This window comes from Cetorhinus maximus, chromosome 8, assembly GCF_964194155.1.
Source record: "Cetorhinus maximus chromosome 8, sCetMax3.hap1.1, whole genome shotgun sequence".
NCBI classification, from domain to species: Eukaryota; Metazoa; Chordata; class Chondrichthyes; order Lamniformes; family Cetorhinidae; genus Cetorhinus; species Cetorhinus maximus.
In genome coordinates this window covers 145,722,239-145,738,964 of record NC_135886.1, presented here as the reverse complement: position 1 = coordinate 145,738,964, position 16,726 = coordinate 145,722,239, and the positions used below count along the sequence as shown (strand labels likewise).

Sequence of the window (16,726 nt, the reverse complement as noted above, 5' to 3'; positions counted from 1 at the left end):
TGGCTCTAGCTGGAAAGCTCACCTGACACGCATCATACATCCTCTTCTTTTGTTCATCATATTCTCTGCCTCACTTGTCATCTAAGGAACCCTGAATTTGGTTTCCCAACTATTTGGCCTTGTTGGAATGAGCTAGGCTGGAGTATGGATCTGCCTAGGGCAGAGCGCCATGCACAGACACATTGTTCACCTTCCCAACATCCTGTGTGTGAGATTATATTGTCTGTACTTCCTCATTCTTTCCTATGCTTTACAATTATCCACCCTTCATTCGCTCTTCCTCCTACAAACTCCAGACTTTCAAAGCCCAAGCTGGGTGTTTCCCAATTGTACTTGCATCATTCTCCTCCTACACTTCAGGCTTGTGGATTTCTTGTACAATGTGTCTTGGCCTTTCAATTATCAGAGTGTAAAGAAGATATAATAATGTATGTTATTGGAAATTATTTTAAACACAGTTTAGTGGTGCCTGTGTGTGTGTGCATGCGTGTGTGTATGTATGTCTATCTTAATTGGATTAAAGACAGCTGGTCTAGAGGCTTTGATGTGTAGAAGAGAAGTAGGTTTGAAATGGTAATTAGATAAACATAGGGAAATAGAAGGTGAGATGTAAAGGGAGCAATTTGCATTTTTAAATACATCATTCAAAAGAGTGGGTGAAATATTACTCAGAACGAAGCTCAGAAACAATGCTTTTTTTTAAAGCTTAAAGTGGGTATTATGAAAGGGTTTTATTGTTAGAAGATTTAAACTTTTAAAAAACCTAGAGACAACGAGAATTTGCATTCAAAGAGGAAAATATGTATAAAGGGAGAGAGGGCTGTTGATATAAGGAGGAGGGATTCTAAGATCTAAAGCCTCCAGCCTGTAAGCCTCAAGTTTGTCTGCCAAGGACCCAGAGCTGAAAGAAATTCATTTTGAATGCTCCAGGGTGTGCTCTGCCAGGGGTCTGTTTAAATTTATGTGTTGTACTGTTGCCTTACTGGGGGTCTAACTGAGAGTCAGATTAATTAGGGAATTTTTATAGTTATTATAGTAGTAATTTTGTAGACAGATGTACGTGCTTACAATCTTTCTTGTATTAATAAATGTTTAATTTAGTTTTATAAAAAACCTCTTGAGACTTGGTGGTCTTACCACTACTGAATTCAAAGCCTGCATCTCGAAACTTACAAACTGCAAACATGGGTTATGACAGTTGTTTCAAGTTTCCCTCTGGGATTTGAACAACTCAGCCTTTTCCATTGGCTGTGTCATAATAAAGAGTTAGTTAAGATCACACCTTCTTTCTCTCGAGACGTTCCTTCTGATTCTGCTGTGTGATTCGTTCTCGTTCCAGTCTCTGCCGCTCAGCTTCTTCGAAAGCTTTTGCCTCGGCCTCTTCTCTCTGAAACACAGACTCAGTGTTCACCTTTAAGCACAATTTCATAGCCATTACATTGGAGGTTAGTGCAATATCCAGCTTGCATCATCAGGCTGTTGCAATCTCTTAACTGTCTTCTCAACACAGCAGGTTTTAATATCAATTAAAATTACATCTTACCCTCAAAGAGGGCAAAACAATACACTGGTTAATATACACCCTCCCATAGAAAGCTGAATTCCCCAGAGTACGCACATGGGCTTTAAGGGCACACAATTTGCACTATTCTACAAATCTTGAGTAAACTATTCCACTTTGCAGTTTCTTTTTTAAAAGAGTGACTTCTGAAATAGCTTCATTCCACTAAAAATGTACTTGTGCTGACAGGTGTAATCTTCTGCATTTAAAAGAACTTTTTCATTGAAGGTGGCTGGACAGGTGGAGAGAGCAGTTAATAAAGCATATAGTATCCTGGGCTTTATTAATAGGGGATAGAGTACAAGAGCAGGGAGGTTACGCTGAATTTATATAAGACACTCGTTAGACCTCAGCTGGAATATTGTGTACAGTTCTGGGCACCACATTATAGGAAGGACGTGAACACATTGGAGAGCGTACAGAAGAGGTTTGCAAGAATGGTTCCAGGGATGAGAAACTTCAACTATGAGGATAGATTGGAGAGGTTGGGACTGTTCTCCCTGGAGAGAAGGCGGCTGAGAGGAGATTTGATGGAGATGTTCAAAATCATGAGCGGGCTGGATAGGTTAGATAGGGAGAAGCTGTTCCTGCTTGTAAAAGGGTCAAGAATGAGAGGGCACAGATTTGAAGTGATTTGCAAAAGAAGCAAATGTGATGTGAGAGAAAAACTTATTTACACAATGATTGGTTCAGCTCTGGAATGCACTGCCTGAAGTGTGGTGGAGACAGGTTCAATTGAGGCATTCAAGAGGGCATCATTTGAATGGAAACAAGGTGCAGGGGTATGGGGAAAAAGTTGGGCAATGGCGCTAGGTTCTAATGCTCATTTGGAGAGCCGGTGCCAACAACGGAGGCTGAATGGCCTCCCTCTGTGCCGTTAACATTCTGTGAACCCACGTACAACAAAAATTGATGCCCTTGCAACAGAAAATCAGCTTTAGCATCTTAATTAGGGGTCAAAGAGGAGTTTTTACATACACTGGGTGTTTTGTCAGTTCTCCAAGCTTTAAAAGTGATGTTTCAGAACATATCCACACAGCTGAATTTCACTGCCAACTGTAAACTCTGACCTGGAGTTGCAGATCTGCTAAACGTTCTTTCTCTTCTTGCTCTCTACAAATCCTTTCCTCTTCAGTTTTTCTTTGATTCTCCTCTTCTGCAAGTTTTCTCTCTTCTTCTTCCATACGGGCTTCTTCTTCCCTGCGAGTGCCCTCTTCAGCTTCTTTCTTTTTCAGCTCTTCTTTCATGCACCTTTAAGGAAAGCACAATCCTCTGTGGTGAGTTTTAAATACCATGTTTTCTCCGTCTCCCAAATACAAACAAGATCTGAGAAATCATTCCTCCCCACAATTCAGAGTCACAGAAAACACAGCACAGGAGGCTGCCATTCAGCACGTCAATTCTAGCTCAACTGGAGCCATCCACTTGAATCTCATTAATCTGCATCCTTCCACAATCTTCCCTTTCAAATACGTACTCAGTCTCCTTTAAAAGGTGAGACTCAGCTGTAACAACCACCTGAGGCAAAGCATCCCACATTCTAATAACACTGCGAAATGTTTGCTACAAAACTCTGCGTTCATTCTTTTAGTGATCTCGTTCCCAGCTGTTCCCTGAAAGTTGATGTGATGGAAAAGGCGTTAATCTCATCAGGTATGCAAATTCAAATCGTTGAAGCAATTCCAGCTTCCTGGCTGCATGACTCGAATCTAAAATGCAAGGTATGCCACTTCAAAGCAGCCTGCACTTTAATACAGATGTTTGTCGTAGTGTATCCTAGGCTCTGCTTACCTCTCAGCTTCTTCTAGCAGAAGTTTCTCCTGTTCCTCACGTTCCTTTTGTTCACGTGCCAGACGCCTGTTCTCAGCCAAGATTTTGGCAGCTTCCTCAGCAGATGTGGTCCCTGCAATATTGTTAATAGTAAGTCAAAGTAGCAACAGCAAATGAAGGACAGATAGAACCTGTACTTAACTGCAGTTGCTAAGTAATTTTCACCCTAATTGTGAAGGGCCCTTGCAAGTTGTCCCCTGTAAAATAGTGTGTGCGCGCAGCCACACAAAAGAATTTAAAGGTGTCTTGCATTGAAGTAAAGAAATAAACAAGCTGCAAACGATGGAAAAAATTTTGAAGGACCATTGGCTGTATACAAAATACCAGCATGCACTGAGTAAGCTTAATGGACTGAATCTTCCATGGAGTGGTAATCACCGTCTGATTACCACTCTGCTCCTATTTACTTACCTTGAACTGGACCTGGAGTCAGTAGTATAGTTATCCAGGAGTTAGAACTGCTTTTAATCCTTCTACCTTTCCTGGGTATCTATTCTGCTTAGTAAATTGGACCATCTGAAGTCCCCCGACTTTAAAGTCAGGGATTTGGAGAGTTCCAGACGCAGGGTAATTGCCCATGAAACTTCCCAGGCAATTCCTGTGTCGTCTTTGCATGGGGACTTCCAATTTTTAATCCTTGGTTAAAGGGGTTCAAACATTGGACTGGATGAAATAAAACTCTCCTCTTGGATGGTTGTCAGTGAAATGAGCTTAAATTTCCTCAGCTAAATTCTGGGTGCCCATGAATTTGCCATCAAGTTTCTAACCCTACAGAGATGGTTAAAGTGGCAAATTGAATGACTGGTTATTTTTTATAGTTTCGGACTGAAGCTCACTCCTGGGGCAGTGGATTCGGTCACAGGCTTAATACACTAAATGTTGAACATTGTGCAAAGGCCATTTACTCAGCCAACACCAACAGCTTTCATATCAACAAGCGTGCAAAGAAATCTTTTCTAAAAGTGAACATTGCTGGGAAAGAATGAAGAAAACGGTACAGAAAAAAGTCTCGGAGATTTCAGTGCAGGAGGTTGGTACTTGATCCACTGCTATTATCTAATCTAATCCTGCGGGAAGATTAGAAGTTTATTTTTAAATGCAGCAAGTTGTTGTGATCTTGAAACGCTGCTTGAAAGGGTGGTGGATGCAGATTCAATAGCAGGGATGAGGAGTTACTGAAGGCAAAAACATTTGCAAACATTTTGTGACAAGGAATCAAGGAATTACAGCACGTTTTATTTTGTATTTATTCAGGGGATGTGGGTGTCACTGGCTAGGCCAGCACTTATAGCCCACCCCTAGGTGGTGGAGAGCCAACTTCTTGAACCGCTGCAGTCCATGTAGGTACACCCACAGTGCTGTTAGGGAGGGAGTTCCAGGATTTTGACCCAGTGACAATGAAGGAACGGCGATATATTTCCAAGTCAGGACGGTGAGTGACTTGGAGGGGAACTTGGTGTTCCCATGCATCTGCTGCCCTTATCCTTCTAGATGGTAGTGGTCGTGGGTTTGGAAGGTGCTGCCTAAGGAGCCTAGTTGAGTGCCTGTTGTGCATCTTGTAGATGGTACACACTGCTGCTACTGTACATTGGTGGTGGAGGGAGTGGATGTTTGTGGAAGCGGGCTGCTTTGTCTTGGCTGGTGTCAAGCTTCTTGAGTGTTGTGGGAGCTGCACTCATCCAGGCAAGTGGGGAATACTCCATCACACTCCTGACTTGTGCCTTGTAGATGGTGAACAGGCTTTGGGGAGTCAGGAGGTGAATTACTCGCTGCAGCATTCCGAGTCTCTAACCTGTTATTTATATGATCTGTAATAAATGCAAATGCTTCTAGACCGCTTCAAATGGTTGGAATTATTAGACTTCAAGTGGGTAGAAACAGTAGCTTTTCCTTTATCTCCTATTACCATCAAGACACTGGACCAATGCATTTGCATCAAATCACTGAAGTGACCTTAGAATTTCAGCATTCAATGCAGTTGGTGCATATAATATAGGATGAAGTCCATACTAACAACAGAACATGGCATTGCTGGATTATGTACATGTGAAGCAAAGTAAAGGACTATGGCAGTGCTTCACAAACTATTTTCCTTTATTAAGTCACTATCACCTTCTCATGGGTAATTAGGGATGTGCAAAGGCTGGCCTTGTCAGCGATGCCCACATTCCATGAATGAAATACATTAAAAAAGCTCTTGAAAATTAACATGACCCCAGATGCCAGCAAAAACAAAATAGCAATAAAGCAGCATAGTGACATTCAGTAAATAATTCTTAAAGCTCATGTATTACATCATATAAATATGAAAATCTGTGTTTTTAAAGTACTTTGCAAAAATATTGGGCCATAACTTCCTCAGAGTGGCAATCTGTGTCAGATTGTCATTCCGTGCCCAATTACTTACACTAAATTTCTTCTATGCCTGTCTCGCTCGACTTTCCGACTCAGGGGAGAATCAGTGCGGGGGGAGGTTCATTGTGGGGGGTGGTGGGGTTCCTATGGGAGGAGGCCCTTGGGGGGTGGGGGTTGGTGGTGTGGGGTAGGTTTGGGTCTTCACAATAGTTACACAGAAGTTAGAAGAGGTTTTAATTCTAACATTTTCTGGGTATTTGTGCCACAGTCAGAACCATTTGATGCTCGCAATTTAAATTACATTTTTGGAAGGTTCCTAGCACAGGGCAGTTGCCCAGAGGAAGTTTGCAGTTCTGGACAATTGCCGTGCAAACCCTTACCTGGGAAGTTCCAAGAGTTCCCCAACACACCTTTGGGGCTCCCCCCCAATCTGATGCTGGGGAGCTTGGAAGTCACAGCCCATTATTTTATATCTTCATATAGGTTTCAGCCAAACTCTCCATATTCCCTGGTGAACGAAGACTCAGTGACGTCCCTCTCCCCTCCACCACATCCCACACACAGACAATTTAAATCGGCCCCTGTCGCCCATCTCACACACACACACACTCAGCAGCCCCTCTTCCCAACCCACTCAATCAGCCTTTCCAACAGTCTTACAGCAACACCAAGGAGTCTCCTTCATGATCAGGCCACCATGACTGAAAACTGGCAGCGATTCACAATAATCAGCGAAGACTCCACTGCTCCCCCAACTGGGTAGCTAGTTATACTGTATCAAAGCAAATCCCTTAGCATGTCAGCTTTATCCTATTTTTCAAGAACTTTTGTTCGGACTCGAGTCAATGAAGAGCTCATATTATAAATAAAAAACATACCAGTCTGAATTACTAGCCGGGCAAACTGTCAAATTAATTTTAGAACAGTAATTATTCTAAACAAGGTTGTTCTGAGACTATTTCCTGAAAGTACTTTGGTTAACAAATGACACTTTTCACAATAACTGCACGTTTGATTCTCAGTATGCTGCTGCTGCATTGTTTAAGAAAGATCCTTGCATCTTGTGCATTTTTCGATTTTTGCAATGGGCAAGTAATGCCACATTTGCATTTTGAAGCTAACTACAGTATGACATCTTACTGAATAATGAAAAAAATGTTTGTGTCTTGTGATTTTTTTAACGCAGTGAAGAGTTCTGTCCTTTTTTTCTGAAGATTGTAAGTCACACGTTTCCTTGTGGTGCACAAGTTTAAACATCTCACGCTCTTTGACTTCACAAATCAATAAATAATGCAAACTGCAGAATCTACCTCACTAAGCTTGGGAATTTCCAGTTTTGACAACTTCATTTGCACCTTCTGCAGCTGCTGTTTCCAAGTCTTCCACAGAAGAAAAGATTTCTATGTCAGACTCGGGCCCCACTGCTTCCGCCACCCTCTGTCCTGGACCCTGCCAAGCCTCGCAGCTCCACCAAGCAGCCAACACAACATGCCTGCCTGGTGGGACGAGTAGCAGCTCCACTGAGCTTGCTCCCAGTCTCGTTGTTGGCAGAGATTTCCCAGGCTGAGATTCTCTCCTCCCAGTCACGGCCGCACTGGATGTGGCCAAGGGGAAGTGGAGGTTGGAAAAAAAATTTAAAGAGCAGAATTTCATTATCCAAAGATCAGAATTCCACTAAATGACGGAAATTGCCACGACAGTAACTTTCAGAAGGTCATTGGATATATATCTGTAAAGGGAAAAATTTACAGGGCTATGGGGAAAGGGCCACTTCCCCATAGGCTCTTCCAAAGAGGCAGCAGAGGCACAATGAGCAGAGTAGTCTCTTTCTGTGCTGAATCATTCTATACTCTAATCCCACTTCCCTGGCTTTCCCCCCATTTTTGCTTACAATATCCTCAGGAACACAGTTCAATCTGTGCCCACCAGTTGGTTGTTTGTGGAATTGAGCCATTTTGGAAAGGTCCCAATGTGACCATATCTAATGGCTGTGACTCCAGGCAGCTCCCACTGGAAAGCTCACCCAAGAGGCCCAAGGGTAAACCAAGTACTTAATCAACACTGGGCTTATGTCGGAGTATTCCTAAATACACATAAACAATATTATGCACACATCAAAGGGGAATTTTAGTGCTGGGAAAGTACTGTAAGCTCTTTATTTTTAGGCAAGATCCACTTTGACGAGTTATTTTTGTAACAGAGGCTGAGTAAACTGGGCCTGTCTTCTCTCGAGTTTAAAAGAATGAGAGGCGATCTCATTGAGACCTACAAGGATTCTGAAGAGGCTCAACAGGGTCAATACTGAGGTTGCTTCTGCTGGTCGGGGTATCTACAACATGGGGGCACAGTCTCAGGATAAGGGACGGATCATTTAAGACTGAGATGAGGAGAAATTTCTTCACTCACAGGGTTGTGAATATTTGGAATTCTCTATCCCAGAGCATTGTGGATGCTCCATCATTAATCATTTAAGGCCAGGAGAGACAGATTTCTGGTGTCTCTGGAAATTAAGGAATATGGGGAGTGAACAGGAAAGTGGAGTTGAAGCCCAAGATCAGCCATGATTGCATTGAATGGCGGAGCAGGCTCGATGCGCTGTGTGGTTTATTCCTGCTTCTATTTCTTGTGCTCTTTGAGGGGTGCTAAGCAGCACCTAACAGGTTAAACAATGCAGAGTTAGCGAACAAAATCTTCTGGTCTCCAGGTCATCGGAGACCGCATGTATGACTGAAGATGCAAGTAAGGACTCTGTGTAAGTCCTGACACTTGGATCTTTGTAGGAATTGGCTGAGAAATTTCAACTTCTAATGGGCAATTTCCCTGTTCCCCAGGACCTTGCATGTATGTCTCTGGCTGATTTAAGAGTCGCAGGTTTGGGGCAGGAAATGTTAGACAGGTGAAAACCGAGTCTAACACCCGGCAACGCCACGGCTGACCCCCCAGTCACCCTCCTGACCGCCTCCCCTAAACTGACCTGACTAGACCCCCAACCCACCCAACTACCCCCGACCCTACTACCCTCCCAACCTGCCTTGACTTGACTACCCTCCCGACCCGACCTGTCAACTCCCTCACCCTACCACCTACCCCCTCAACATTCCATTAACATACAATCTGGATCTTTAAACTTAGACCATAAGATGTAAGAGCAGAAGTAGGCCATTTGGCCCATCGAATCTACTCTGCCATTCAATGAGATCATGGCTGATCTGATAATCCTCAACCCTACTTTCCGGCCTTTCCCCCGTAACCCTTGATTCCCTTACTGATTAAAAATCTGTCTACCTCAGCCTTGAATATACTTAACGACCCAGCCTCTACAGCCCCCTGCGGTGATGAATTCCACAGATTAGATACCATCAGAGAAGAAATTCCACCTCATCTCTGTTTTAAATGGACGCCCCCTCACTCTGATATTGAGCCCCCTGGTCTTAGACTCTCCCACAAGGGGAAACAACCTCTCAGCATCTACACTGTCAAGCCCCCTAAGAATCTTATATGTTCCAATAAGATCACCTCTCATTCTTCTAAACTCCAATGAGTACAGGCCCAGCCTACTCCTCATAAGAAAATCCCTCCATCTCCAGGATTAACTGAGTGAACCATCTCTGAACTGCCTCCCAATGCCAGTACACTTTCCTTAGATAAGGGGACCAAATTGTTCACAGTATTCTAGATGTGGTCTAACTAATGCCTTGTATGGTTTTAGCAATACTTCCCTATTTTTATACTCCATTCCCTTTGAAATAAAGGCCAACATTCCATTTGCCTTACCTATTACCTGCTGAACTTGTGTGTTAGCTTTTTGGGAGTCACGCACAAGGACCCCCAAATCACTCGGAGCTACAGCTTTCTTCAGCGTTTCTCCATTTAAATAATATTCAGCTCCTCTATTCTTCCTGCCAAAGGGCATAAACTCACATTTTCCCACATTATATTCCATCTGCCAAGTTTTTGCCCACTCACTTAACCTGTCTATATCCTTCTGTAGACTGTGTCATCCTCACCACTTGCCTTCCCACCTATTTTTGTGTCGTCTGCAAACTTGGTGATAGTACATTCACTTCCTTCATCTAGGTCATTAATATATATTGTAAATAATTGAGGCCCCAGCACTGATCCCTGTGGCACTCAAGGATGCCATCCCGAAAATGCCCACCTTGTCCCAACTCTCTGTCTTCTATTAGTTAGCCAATCCTCTATCCATGCTAATATACTACCCCCAACACCATGGGCTCTTATCTCATTAAGTAGCCTTAAGTACGGTGCCTTATCGAACGCCTTTTGGAAATACAAATATATTACGTCTACTGGTTCCCCTTTATCTATCCTACTCGATACCTCCTCAAAGAATTCTAATAAATTTGTTAGGCATGATTTTCCCTTCATGAAGCCATGCTGACTCTGCTTGATTAGATTATGCATTTCTAAATGCTCTGCTATTACATCCTTTATAATAGACTCCAACATTTTCCCAATGACATATGTTAAGCTAACTGGCCTATAGTTACCTGTTTTTTTATCTCCCCCCCTTTTTGAATAAGGGTGTTACATTGGCAGTTTTCCAATCCTCTGGGGCTTTTCCAGAATCTAAGGATTCTTGGAAGATTACTACCAGTGCATCCACTATCTCTGTAGCTACTTCCTTTAATATCCTAGGATGCAACCCATCAGGTCCAGGGGACTTATCGGCCTTTATCCCCATTAGTTTCCCTGGTACTTTTTCTCTAGTGATAGTTATTGTATTGATTTCTTCCCCCACACTTTGCCCCTTGATTATTTAGTATTTTTGGAATGCTATTAGCAACTTCTACTGTGAAGAATGAAACAAAGCATTTATTCAACTCCTCTGTCATTTCCTGGTTCCTCATTATCTCCTCAGCTTCATTCTCTCAGGGGCCTATGTTGACTTTGGCCTCTCTTCCTTTTTATATATTTAAAGAAGCCCTTACTGTCCGTTTTTATATTACTTGCTAGTTTACCCTCAAAGTTTACTTTCTCCTATAATTTTTTGGTTATCTTTTGTTGGTTTTTAAAACTCTCTCAATCCTCTGGCTTACCACTAATCTTTGTCACATTGTATGTTTTTTCTTTCAATTTGATACTATCCTTAACTTCCTTGGTTAACCAGGGTTGGTTTATCCCCTTCCTTGAATTCTTCTTCCTCGCTGGGATGTATCTTTGTTGAGAGTAATGAACTATTTTCTTAAACGTCTGCCACTGTTCATCAACCTGTCTTTTCTGCTAAACTCCTTTCCCAGTCCACTCCAGCCAACTCTGCCCTCATTCCTTTGTAATTACCCTTATTTAAGTTTAGCACAGTTGTTTCTGACCCAAGTTTCTCACTCTCAAACTGAATGCTAAATTCTACCATATTATGGTCACTGTTTCCTAGGGAATCCTTTACTCTGAGATCATTTATTAAATCTGCCTCATTACACATTACCAGATCCAAAATAGCCTGGTCCCTGGTTGGATTCACGACATATTGTTCTAAAAAACTGTCCCGAATATACTCTATGATTTCTTGCTCGTGTCTACCTCTGCCAATTCGATTTTCCCAATCTACAAGATTAAAGTCACCCATGATTAATGTACTGCCTTTTTTTTTTTATACACCCTCATTAGCTCCTGATTTATTCTGTGCCATTGTTTAGCTCTGTCAGGGGGCCTATAGACTAGTCCCACCAGTGTCTTCTTCCCCTTGTTATTTCTTACCTCCACCCATGTGATTCTACATCTTCCAATCCAAGATCATTTCTTGCTATCATATTTATTCCATCTCGCACTAACAAAGCCACCCCACCACCCTTCCCTTCCTGCCTGTCCTTTCAAAAAGTCACATACCCCTGGACACTTAGTTTCCAGCTTTGATCTCCTTGTAACCATGTCTTTGTAATGGTTATAAGATCATACCCATTAACCTCCATTTGTGATGTTTATTCCTTTATTTTGTTCCGAATATCACGTGTATTTAAATAAAGAGCCATTAATTTTGCCTTCTTACCATTTTTTTCCCCTTTTGACCCAATTTGCTGCTTTTTATAAAAATGTTTGTACACCCTCCTGTCCCTGATCACAGACCAAGTTTGAATTACCTAATCTGTGGGGGTGTGACCGCCTCCTGGAGCAAAGTGTCGAGGTAAACTTTCCCCCTCCCTGATGTGGTGCAATGTCCGCAGCTCAGACTCCAGCTCCTTAACTTGGATCCGAAGTTCATCGAGTTGCAAACACTTGGTACAGGTGTGTTCACTCTGGATCACCTTGGTGTCCAGCAGCTCCCATATGCTGCAGCAATAACACATCACCCAATCTGCCATCGCTTTCGTACTTTATTCAATTTATTAATTCCTCTAGTGTCCCCACTATTTAGACTTTATTATAATTATATTTTATACACACCAGTATCGATCTTATATTTAACAAACTATCTTTAAGAGAAAAAAAAGACTAGAGATCCAAACACAAACTAAAGGCCTTACTTTGCTTTAAAGATTAGAAATACTCACCCATCAGCTGCTCTCTGCGCTCTTTTTCCTCTCACACACTCACTGTTAAAGACACTGCTCCTCTCGCGCACACACCCTGTAAATGACCACGCTGTTTCTCTCACACTCGCTCCCTGTAAATGACCACGCTGTTTCTCTCACACTCGTTCCCTGTAAATGACCACGCTGTTTCTCTCACACACTCACCCTGTAAATGACCACGCTGTTTCTCTCTCACACACACCCTGTAAATGACCACGCTGTTTCTCTCACACACACACCCTGTAAATGACCACGCTGTTTCTCTCTCTCACACACCCTGTAAATGGCCACGCTGTTTCTCTCACACACACACCCTGTAAATGACCACACTGTTTCTCTCACACACACCCTGTAAATGACCACGCTGTTTCTCTCTCACACACACCCTGTAAATGACCACGCTGTTTCTCTCTCTCACACACCCTGTAAATGGCCACGCTGTTTTTCTCACACACACACCCTGTAAATGACCACACTGTTTCTCTCACACACACCCTGTAAATGACCACGCTGTTTCTCTCTCACACACACCCTGTAAATGGCCACGCTGTTTCTCTCACACACATACCCTGTAAATGACCACACTGTTTCTCTCACACACACACCCTGTAAATGACCACGCTGTTTCTCTCACACACACACCCTGTAAATGACCACACTGTTTCTCTCACACACACACCCTGTAAATGACCACGCTGTTTCTCTCACACACATACCCTGTAAATGACCACACTGTTTTTCTCACACACACACCCTGTAAATGACCACGTTGTTTCTCTCTCACACACACCCTGTAAATAACCACACTGTTTCTCTCACACTCTCACCCTGTAAATAACCACACTGTTTCTCTCACACACACACCCTGTAAATGACCACGCTGTTTCTCTCACACTCGCTCCCTGTAAATAACCACGCTGTTTCTCTCACACTCGCTCCCTGTAAATAACCACGCTGTTTCTCTCACACTCGCTCCCTGTAAATAACCACACTGTTTCTCTCACACACACACCCTGTAAATGACCACGCTGTTTCTCTCACACTCGCTCCCTGTAAATGACCACGCTGTTTCTCTCACACTCTCACCCTGTAAATAACCACGCTGTTTCTCTCACACTCGCTCCCTGTAAATAACCACGCTGTTTCTCTCACACTCGCTCCCTGTAAATAACCACGCTGTTTCTCTCACACTCGCTCCCTGTAAATAACCACACTGTTTCTCTCACACACACACCCTGTAAATGACCACGCTGTTTCTCTCACACTCGCTCCCTGTAAATGACCACGCTGTTTCTCTCACACTCTCACCCTGTAAATAACCACGCTGTTTCTCTCACACTCGCTCCCTGTAAATGACCACGCTGTTTCTCTCACACTCTCACCCTGTAAATGACCATGCTGTTTCTCTCACACTCGCTCCCTGTAAATGACCATGCTGTTTCTCTCACACTCTCACCCTGTAAATAACCACGCTGTTTCTCTCACACTCGCTCCCTGTAAATAACCACACTGTTTCTCTCACACTCGCTCCCTGTAAATGACCACGCTGTTTCTCTCACACTCGCTCCCTGTAAATAACCACACTGTTTCTCTCACACTCGCTCCCTGTAAATAACCACACTGTTTCTCTCACACTCGCTCCCTGTAAATGACCACGCTGTTTCTCTCACACACACACCCTGTAAATGACCACACTGTTTCTCTCACACTCGCTCCCTGTAAATGACCACGCTGTTTCTCTCACACTCTCACCCTGTAAATGACCACGCTGTTTCTCTCACACTCTCACCCTGTAAATGACCACACTGTTTCTCTCACACTCTCACCCTGTAAATGACCACACTGTTTCTCTCACACTCGCTCCCTGTAAATGACCACGCCGTTTCTCTCTCACTTTCTGGCTGTAAACTTATCATGCGGCACCTAGTGCCATAAAAAGGGGGCATGTCATGTCTTACCCCAAAGGGCACTGCGCTGCACGTTTCTGTGGAAGCCGGGCTCAAAGGTCCTGGAAGAAATGTGCAGTAGCCTCGGGTCAGGGGAATTTTCGAGCGACGTGATAAACTGCTGCTCAGAAGATCCGCTGGTCCAGAATGACTGACATGTCTCCAAGCTTGCCAACTGATTGTGTGATCAGGTTTAATGTGTTTACAGATGAGTTCATATCCCATTTGTAGATGTAGATTGACAATTGAGGAATTAAGATTAAACAAACGCTAAACTTCACAACAGTGCACAGTACGTGTGGTAGATAAAGAAAGCAGCATTGGCACCCATCATTAGTTTATTGTAATTTTGTAGCGATTTGAGAAACACAGTTTTAACCCAAATCCAAAAGGTGGACAAAAATAAAGGAAATTGCATCACACAAAATGGCATTATTGTCTGATGGTGTATCAAGTCAAATGTATTAATTGCCTGTTGTATGTTATTTTGAGCTCCATTGGGTTTTGACTGTAAAAGGTCCCACATGGAGATGATTTCAGCAGTGAAAGATGGATTCCAGAACACAGCTTGGGCTATATACACAGCCAGACAGGGCAGGGCCATTAAAATCATGAGCTATAAAAAACACACTTCCTGCAGTTACTTCTCATCTTCCTATATCTGTGTCAGTTTAGGTAGTGTAAAACCTAGTTCAGGAAAGTCTGAGAAGTATTCACTGCTGCAGGCAATAGAAGGGTTAACACCTACAAAACCCATGGCTCAGAGCAGCTCTAGCCTGCCAGCAGCTTAATGCTCTAGTGGAAACAGTTTAAAAATATAACGTGGGGCATTACACAACTTGACCTACTTCATCTCCAGCCTCCAAGTAACTGACACTCTGGCAGAAAGCTTAAATGACATATCTTTCCATTGGTAGTCAACATACTTTTCAATTTGATGTTACTGTCATTCTTTGGCAGGTCCAGTATTTCCTGATACTGATAGGTGCTTTATATTTCTTTATTAAACCTTCAGCTGGCAACAACTTTGTGATGACACTAAGAAACTCTGAGACTTTGAAACTTCAATTTCTGTGTTTTGTTGCTAACACAAGAATGCATGAGACAGGTATAATCTGTTTGGCCCATTTGTCTGATCCTGTTGTACAGTCTACCACAGCAAGGAATTATCCCAATTTCATCTGTGGAGAAGAGTTTTGTATAAACACTCCTTGAACTCTAAAATCTAGTTACAAGATGTCCAAATTATTTGTACATCTGCACATGGGTATGAAACTCTGCGGTTCCGCGAGGATAATGACCCCACAATGCGTCATCGCCCCAGTCTACAACTATTCTCAGGCCTTCAGACTCTCATTTACTTGACTGCTGTTTGGAAGAGTCTGGAGCACCATGGTTGGGAATTGGTTCCAAACCTTCAATGTGGGCCAATTATAACTCACTTAACACCTGTCTATTTCAAATTGCTGGATTCTGATGTCAAGCTCAACATCCTCATCAAATACCCTCCTTACATCTCCAATGTCTCTCATCATTTTAAAGACAAGCTCCTCCAGCTCAAATTCAGCTCCTCAGAACTTGAATCTTAAACCACAGAATTATCCTGGTTCCTAGCACTATCCCTTGCAAACAGGGTGCCAGAATTCACACAAAGCAAAGTCCCATTACTGATCTGCAGTAACTTGGGGCGAGTGGAAACTCTCAGTGAAATATGAATAATGGCAAATTCTTTCACTTCTCCCTTTGTCAATGATCTTTCATCGTGTACACGTTTGCTGTTCCCAGCTACATTATCATTCCATAGCTATCTAATTGATCTACACCTCAAGGCTGGTCACCTCATGTTCATCAGTCACACGTTTACCAACCTTCACAATAAACTGTTCTTGGGATGGGGGTGATAGGTCTGGAGAAGGTAGTGGGCCTTCTCCCCGAACCACTGCAGTCCCCCTGGTGGTGATGACCTCACCATGGTGGTAGGGAGCAAATCCTGGATATGGACTCAACAACAACAAAGAAACAATAGTCCATTGTCCAAGTCAGGGTACTGCCCTTTACTCAGAGAAGCTGTGCAAGAGTGAATCTAATGGAGACACCATTAAAAGTGAATTTGGCAGTGTAAATAGGGTTTAAAAGGGGTTTCAGAATGGACAAGGCAGCAATGCAGAATCCAAGCCATTTTTTTTCAAATGTTTTCTCAGCTGACCCTGACCAGGTTTCCCTCTACACATTCTTGCACATACACCTCTCTTGAATGTCCCCCATTTCCTTTGCATTAATGGCCATGCTTTCAGCTGCCTAAGGCCTTAAGCCTGGAATTCTCTCCCTATCCCTCGCTCCCCTCTATCTATCTCTCCTCCTTGAAACCTACCTTTTTGATCAAAGTTTTGGTCACCTGTCCTGATATCACCTTATGTGGCTGGTGTCAAAGTTTGTTTAATAATGCTCATGTGAAGCAGCTTGGGATGTCTTATACATTGAACAAATAAATGCAGGTTGCTGTT

General features: G+C 43.0%; 1 protein-coding gene across 10 annotated transcripts in view; it reads right to left on the bottom strand.

Moving 5' to 3' along the window:
- Window positions 1-16,726, bottom strand: part of map7d3 (MAP7 domain containing 3) — a 132,652-nt gene that overhangs the window by 12,896 nt on the left and 103,030 nt on the right. For all 10 annotated transcript variants that reach the window (XM_078547716.1, XM_078547718.1, XM_078547719.1 and 7 more), the window contains 3 exons: window positions 3,353-3,464; window positions 2,632-2,812; window positions 1,283-1,387 (listed from right to left, as the gene is read on the bottom strand). In XM_078547716.1, coding sequence (XP_078403842.1) covers window positions 1,283-1,387; window positions 2,632-2,812; window positions 3,353-3,464 — 398 coding nt within the window. The remainder of the gene's footprint in view (window positions 1-1,282; window positions 1,388-2,631; window positions 2,813-3,352; window positions 3,465-16,726) is intronic.